The sequence below is a fragment of the Cephus cinctus genome, unplaced genomic scaffold (genome assembly GCF_000341935.2).
Source record: "Cephus cinctus unplaced genomic scaffold, Ccin1 Ccin1_scaffold0173, whole genome shotgun sequence".
Lineage (NCBI taxonomy): Eukaryota > Metazoa > Arthropoda > Insecta > Hymenoptera > Cephidae > Cephus > Cephus cinctus.
Genome location: NW_014332897.1, coordinates 540119 through 547857, shown reverse-complemented (window position 1 = coordinate 547857; position 7739 = coordinate 540119). Strand labels below are relative to the sequence as shown.

The window sequence follows — 7739 nt, the reverse complement described above, 5'->3', positions numbered from 1 at the left end:
ACCGAACTTCCTTGTCTTGCGAAGGAGGCAATGAGGCAGTTAAGGTATATTCTGCTTTCTCATTATGTTTCCTGCGCCGACACGTTTTAGTGAGCTCATAAGAGACAAGACGTTTCTACTCCACACGGGCTCAGTTTCGCAGGATCCGATGACTCCGGAGGGTGGCCCTCTCCATTATAATTGAGAAACCCGTGAAATCCGGAAAATCCTATCTTTGCTTGACGTAATTGAGAAACGATGAAGGCAAGAAGAGACGAGCGGTGCGCGTACAGGAAGGGAGGGACGAATCGAGCGAGGCACTCACTCCGTACCAAACGATAAAGAGCGATAAGCGGCAGGATTCTCTTATCTCTCGGCGAGTCGGACGGTCGACCAGTCCTTCCGAGGTTCTCGAGCCCGTGCAGAAGGACGTGGCAGTCAAACCTCCCAGGCGTCGGAATAATTAAAGGAGTCGGTAAAAAGAAAAAAGAAAAAAGAAAAAAGAAAAAGAAGAATGAAACCTCGAGAAAAGCACCGAATGAACTCGTCCAGTCGATACCGGAAGTTGTCGCGTGAGTGCGCCTCAAGGGAGCAATAGTTGGTTGGGCAAACCTCGCATCGATTCGCGGTGTCACGGGGTCACGGAGTCCTACGAGTCACGGCGATTGAATTGTCCAATCGTGGGAACACTCGATCCTGTTTGCGAAGACGATTGAGAGAAAGGATCAAATTAGTAGTGATACCGATTGCAATGACTGGTTGCTCTTGGAATTCCATCGAACCGATGACGTGCAGCGTCTGAGCGTTGCTGCGCCAAGTGCAATGAAATATCAGTAGCGCGAGGAAACGGCAAAATGTCCACCACGTGGCGTTTTCCCTGTCCGAAGGGATCAGCCTGACGAACGAATAATTTGAAATTTCTAGTTCTCTGGATTTGCTAATAACAAACGACTGGTTGACAACATAAATCCGCGAGGAGAAATTATTGCCCTAACGATTAGCACCATTTCGTGGCAGTTTATCCTGAAATGGAACATGACGCAGATATGTGAATCCAATATGTAGTAACCTAATAACGAACCTTTCGAGAGGCAGAACACGACTTTGAGGATTCCATTAGAATGTAGTTTTGCTCTGGTACGACGCGTGTGACACACGTGTCTCGAGAATATTAAGAACCGATCGTTTTATCGAATTCACATGGTCCTCGTGGCCCTCATGGCCCTCATGAATACCGGTTGCTTCCCTCGGTCCTGATTCTGATCGGTTACTTCGAGAGCCCACGTACGTTTGTGTTGCAGACAACGAGAGAGCGTTGGTGTACGGCGTCGTGACGGAGGACGGCCTCTTCGACGGCACTGTCATCACGGGAGCCGAGGAAATTTACATAGAACCTGCCACGAGATATCTTGGCACCGGAACCCAGTACCAAGGGACTCCCTGTCACACGATAGCTTATCGTTCGGGTGACGTCGCGACGCCTCTTCAACATTCACTTTCCCTGAATCAACCTCCACTCGAGAACTTCTCTCTCAACTCTCTCAACTTAACAGTCACGTAAGCTGGAATCTTCTCGATTGGCCGCCGATAAAGTATTGGGTCGTCAAGGATGAAATTTGTAGAAAAAAAGGCAAAGTTGGTTAATAACTACAAATTTCATCCTTGACGACCCAATCAGGTCAACCCAAAAGTCAATCATTATTTTTTCATTTATCTCTTATGTTTTTTTTCGATGTTCCTTGTCGGAGTTGAGTTCAATGAAAAACATGTATACTTGTAAAAAGTACATAAGTATGTCAGACAGTAGAATTTTTAGAGGTTTCAATTGCTTCACCCAACTGCAGGCTGCACCTATATGTATAGGCTAGAAAGCTGAGCAGAGATGGGCGTGTTGGATGCATTCTGACGGTGCATAGAATTAAGAAATATGGGAAGAGGAAAGATAAACAAAAAAGAAAGAAACTAATGATTTCAGAATTAATCAACCTCAGAGAGAATACCAATACAGGAGCTGGCAACCCCTTTACCAAAACATCAAGGATGGAGGAAGTGACGCGAAGCCCGGCTTCTACCCGAAGGACGCGCGGAAAAAGGACCCGACGGCCAGTTCCCATAATCTTGAACTACTCGATAGGTACGTTGCGTTAGTTGACCTTTATACCTAAATACCTGGAATTCTGGTCACGAGAGTCAAGTGCACGCAGTGCCCATCCAGGGTTCTGGTGCATGCTGGGCAATTTTGGATATTCGAAACGCTTTGAAAAAAAAAGCGAGCTACATGCGAATTCGCCACTGGCCTGGGGCTGAGCCAACCGAGGTTGTTCCGAGAAAAAACGATCTGGACAAGATCGCTTGAAGGGGGAGAGAGAGAGATAGAGAGAGCACGTAGGTCCTACGGCATACAAGGTGTAAGGAGAATGGTTTGCCTTTCTGTAGAGATCCTCGAGAATGTTTACCTTGCCAAGTGTGTACCCAGCCGGAATTTATTATTCGCGGGGCGCCTCTGAATGTTCATCGAAAGGAAATTGTGTGCGCGCGCGGATTTACTATATTCGCAGCAAACAACATTTTCAGGGATCGAATCTCAATTTTGTATACGCACGTGTTATGGAAATCTTTTCGAGATTTCTACAAGATCCCGCCACTCTCTGTCTCTCTCTCTCTCTCTCTCTCTCTCTCTGCCTCTCTATCGCATCTAGAACACGTTCGACAAGGGCTGTGTCTTAAAAGAAACAACGACGTTCCTCACGCGTCAAAGTCCAAGAGAGAAATTGAATTTGCTCATCATCTTCTTGAGTTTTGCAGGCTCTACAGGGAGAGATATTCGCGAGTGTTAAGTAAACGTACATCGATCGATCCGAAGAAGACTACCTGCATGCTCTACCTGCAGGCCGATCACACCTTCTACGAACATTACAGGTCGGAAGAGGCCTGCATCGAAGTGATGACGCGACATGTCCAGCAAATCAATTCCATCTACAGATATACCGGTAAGCTGTTACATTGATTGTCGGTATAGAATTAGGGTTCCAGCCGTTCCGCGAGACTTTGCGCCGATCTTTTGCGATCAGCCTGCAGTTCGTTCGAACGTAGTTCGCCGCGAGGAGTCCGCGATATTGCAATTTGAACTTGGCCATCCGTTTGTTATCACGCGACGGCCGATTACGGGGTGTTGATAGTCGCTGCGGGCCTGCGGCGCAGGGCGTCGTGCTCGAAATCAGCCGCGGCGAAGCCTCGCGTGTTTCTTATCGCTCGTCAGAGCTCCTCCGCGCCATATTCCTCGAATCTCTTAGGCGAATTGCGGAGCGAATCGTCAAGTGGACTCGACCGATCGATACTCCTGCCAATGGACACGTTCTGTCATTCCTTAGCTAGGACAATGAGTTAATGACGAAGAGAAAAGCAGGACGTGTGAAAGGGTGACGTAAGAAGCGGAGCCAGCCAAAGGAAAAGTATTTGGCTGACAGTGAGACTCGATTTGGCGTGTCCAGTGACAAGTGCGTCTCGCCTGACTTCCAAAGTCTTTCAGAGCGTCCGTTACGTCCGTTTAATACGAGTCACTCTAGCACTCGTCTCTCTCCCGCGTTGCGATCGTAGGATAATCTTGGTTATCTTCGTTCAAGTTTTCTGCAGGCTAATAAATAAAATTTCGCCGATTCGAGTCTTCTCGTCGGCGTCCTCGGACGCTGCCGGACGTTCTTGCGCGTTAAGCCCTCCTGCCCTCCTGCCCTCCTGCCCTCCTGCCCTCCTGCCCTCCTGCCCTCCTGCCCTCCTGCCCTCCTGCCCTCCTGCCCTCCTGCCCTCCTGCCCTCCTGCCCTCCTGCCCTCCTGCCCTCCTGCCCTCCTGCCCTCCTGCCCTCCTGCCCTCCTGCCCTCCTGCCCTCCTGCCCAGCACAGGAAGGGCCGCACCCCGAGGGGATTCCCCCAGGATCTTCTAGCCGAATTAAACGCGAGTTGCCAGGCACCCTGTGTCGGAAATGCCGAGAGACAAATGCTGGGGCAACCCCAGTGAGCGGAAGTCCGTTGGGATATATTCGGAATGCGGCGCCTCTGAGTTTGCCTAGATTCAGCATTCTGTTCACGCGAAGGAGGCACGTGACTAATTCTCTCGTGGGCTGCCGGGAAATTAGCTGGTCAGGCTGAATCTGTCGCTCGACGTGAATAATTGTGCGATCGATGCGTGTCCCCCGTAATCGTGACCTGCGCCCGGCCAATCGATCTCAAATCTCAAAGTGTCCAGGGGTCAACATTCGCCGTTCCTGCGAGCACGCGAATCGTTCGAGATATCGAAACTGCGGAGCCAGATCAGCGGCTGCCTTTTTCGTTGGGCTCTCTTTTTGACTCATTAGCTTATTACTTAAGTCATAAATTACATTATAGCCCGTCAATTGCGAACGTTTGTGGCAAAAGCCACAGAGAGCTAGAGGAATGGGTCGACGAATATCAGAATCAGGAGAGACAGGCCTATCGGCTTCTGCTACCAATTCTCTGGCAACAGCTTCCGAGGAGAGCTGCCGTCCTCCACGTCCGCACGACCATTCGCAATCGAAGGACGAACAATGCTCGCGGTGCCTTTGGCCCTCGCGTGAGTCAACGTCATTCTTCCGTTTTCGAATTCCATTCAAAGCCCGCCTGACAAAATGCTCCTCCTCACGCAACGAGCCATCTTCCCTCCTCCCTCCGTCCTCCTCCCTCCAGACGCGAGTAATGGCTGCCAGCCCGAACGTACCTTAGGTTCGATTAGATTTTCCTTTGGCGCTTACTCCCATTGCCAAATCGAAATCACTTTCTTCTACTGTGCGAAACTTCAAAATTACTTTAAAGCGTCTTCTTGACTGTGCAAACGTTCCCCGGTATTCCGTGCGAATGTCCTTGTCGAGTCAAGTATACACTTGACTGATACTTCAACATGGGCTCCGTTACTTCCACACGTGGAATTGTCCAGTAATAGATGCTGCGAATCTCGACACAACTGACTTCATTAAATATCTGATCTTTGATTATCTTTGCGTCTACAGATTTCAACCAAGATGGCGAATCGGACAATATCAGTTTCATGATAAAGCGCATCAAAGTTCACGGGGAAGGCGCCCTGGCAGATCCCACATATCGATTTGCTGGCAACCATGGTGTCGAGGAATTCCTCGAACTCTTTTCCGGTGAGTAGTTCGAAGAGTCCAATGTGCAATAATTCGAATTCTCCCGTGTTTTTCGGGAAGCAGCTAACGGCAAGGCCCGGCTCACAGATCCTATTCATTTTGAGCAGCATCGCACGTCGTCTCAAAGAGAGAATGCAATGCGCAACGGGCAGTTGCCGGTAGCGATTGGAATCGGCCATGAAAGTGGTCTGCTGTAGGTTGCAGGGCGCGTCCATGATGGTCCGCTTCATTGCTTCATCGGCGCCGTCGATCGAGCCGTCGATCGAGCAGAAACAAAGGCACAATGAACACATAGGCACAAACGCGTCGTTCGCGCCAATGGGAGTCCCGCGGCTTCTAAGGTTTTCGATATTTCGCGCCTCCAGGATCAATCTCCTCCAATCTTCCAATCTCTCTGCAGAAGTCGCGAACGTTTGGTTCTCTAGTATCTGCCTAATACATTCTGGCAGCTGTTCCATCCCCAATAATGAATTTTCATCAACCATGTCCTTTCGGTTCGCTATTCAGAATCTCGATCGATTTTATTCTTGTAGTAACGAGGAGACGGGTAGCTGAAATAATTCGAGAACAATTGATTTGAGCAGGATGGCAAAAGAGTCCAGGGAAATGAGTGACAAAGCGGATCTGAAGTACTCGACTGACCAACTGACCAACTGAACCAACTGAACCAACTGAGCAAGACGCGAACTTACGTCACGTAGCCGCGCTACGAAATAATTTTCAAGTTATTTTCAGTGGAAACGCGCTCTGCTCGTTTAATTAATGTCCTTTTTAATTCCTCGTCGTTCACAGTATTTTACCGGTAAAACTCGACCACTTTTGCCACGGGCTATATCCATATACACACATACCCATGTGAATCTTGTCCAGCTAGGTTTGCAAGTAATAAATTGAAACAATAAAATGTCGAGTAATTTAATGTGAAAAAAACTTTTGCGACTCCTCGACTGATTTTATTCACGAGGGAAGGTTGGACAGTCCTTGCGTGCGCGGAGAGGGAGAAAACCAGAAGGAATTTAAGAACATTGAAGGGAAGAGAGAGAGAGAGAGAGAGAGAGAGAGAGAGAGAGAGTCCGCTAAGTAGCTGACATCAGGAGAAAAAAGATTCTTCTTGACTGACTGCGCTTGCAGCAGTCGCCCCTGACGAATGATCAACACAGCCATTGTCTAATGAGCGCGATTGGGCTCTTTCTCTCGTTGGCTGCGCGACGACGTCAGCGTAACCGCAATGTGTGCGTGAGCGTAATGCCGGGACGTCCTTTATTCTCTCTTCAAAAGATTCGTTATCGAATAGACGTTCGTAGAGAAAAACCATACATATACGTGTCCAATATAACATTAGTTCAAAGTACATTATTATAACGACTGACATATGTATATAGTTGCAAGTGAAAGTGATAAATTAGTATCACGCCATATACTTTCCCATCATATCTATACATACATATAATATCAAATAAGTAATTAAATATATTAAAAATAATATAAACTTCATTATATGCAGAAATATATTTGTCACATATATGGCTTTTCGATAGACACGTCCATGGACGCGGAATGGAACCCCTCGATTTGTAAGTCAAGGGCGGGACCAGGGAAAGAGTACGCGATCGGGGAAAAGAGTACGCGTACACGTACAGGCACCTAGGTATAATCCAAAGAGGTATGATTGATGCGGAAAGTTTATTAAAGGCCACGTCGCGGAATGGAAGTTTGTCAAAGGCAGCCTTTATTAATAACCAACTGTCACTCGAAATTGACGTCCGAAGCGACGCCTTTCACCTTCCGTCGCTGCCGGCCAGCTAATTCATTATCGACTGTCATTTCCGATTCTTGGATTTTTACTTCAACTGAAATGCGGCACAGCGACGCTAACGGTTGCACGACTGTCGCGGGCCGCTGCGCTGCAGCCTGACCTAAGGCGAAACTATCCGTTCGCGATTATGAAGATATCTGAACTTGCAGAGGAGGACTACGATGCGTTTTGCCTGTCGTACATGTTTACGTATCGCGACTTTGAGAAGGGAACCCTCGGCCTCGCCTGGACAGGAGACCTCAAGAATGCCGGCGGCGTTTGTGAGAAAAACGGGGTGAGTTTCAAAGACTTCGGCAGAAGGGGGCGGGGAGGAGCTTTCCGCTGTGGACAGCCGAGGGTCGAATCGGAGAAGCAGCCCAGCACGTTTCTTACGATTAGCCAAACTCGAAAGCCTTCCCCCTACGTACATGTTACAGCACTACAGGGGCAGCATGAAATCCTTGAACACGGGAATAATCACCCTGCTCAACTACGGGAAGCACGTGCCACCGGCAGTCTCCCACGTCACGCTGGCGCACGAGATCGGCCACAACTTTGGATCTCCTGTAAGTTGCTAGTGTATCCCTAACCGAGGACCTGCCTTACATCCTTACAGCCCTACAGCCCTACATCCCTACAGTCTTACAACTTGCCCAGCTAATCACCTACCGAGTTCGTCCGCCTCGAAGGCTGCGCGCAGCGTCTGCTTCGTGGAATTTCAAGCGCATTCGCGAATCAGCCACAAGCACAGAATACAGATGAGGCACCTGTTTACTCCTACATGCCCCCCCGCCCCACCCCACCCC

The 7739-nt window shown here is 48.9% G+C and overlaps 1 protein-coding gene across 11 annotated transcripts in view; it reads left to right on the top strand.

Moving 5' to 3' along the window:
* The window catches only part of LOC107264542 (NADP-dependent malic enzyme), a 45357-nt gene that overhangs the window by 17363 nt on the left and 20255 nt on the right, over positions 1-7739 (top strand). For 6 of the 11 annotated variants that reach the window (XM_025081774.1, XM_025081773.1, XM_015732895.2 and 3 more), the window contains 6 exons: positions 1281-1536; positions 1955-2113; positions 2785-2969; positions 4998-5138; positions 7104-7228; positions 7371-7499. In XM_025081774.1, the coding sequence (XP_024937542.1) occupies positions 1281-1536; positions 1955-2113; positions 2785-2969; positions 4998-5138; positions 7104-7228; positions 7371-7499 (995 nt within the window). Of the gene's footprint in view, positions 1-502; positions 552-1280; positions 1537-1954; positions 2114-2776; positions 2970-4997; positions 5139-7103; positions 7500-7549; positions 7734-7739 lie in introns of those variants that run through there. The other 5 variants (XM_025081776.1, XM_025081781.1, XM_025081783.1 and 2 more) reach the window with 5 other exon arrangements.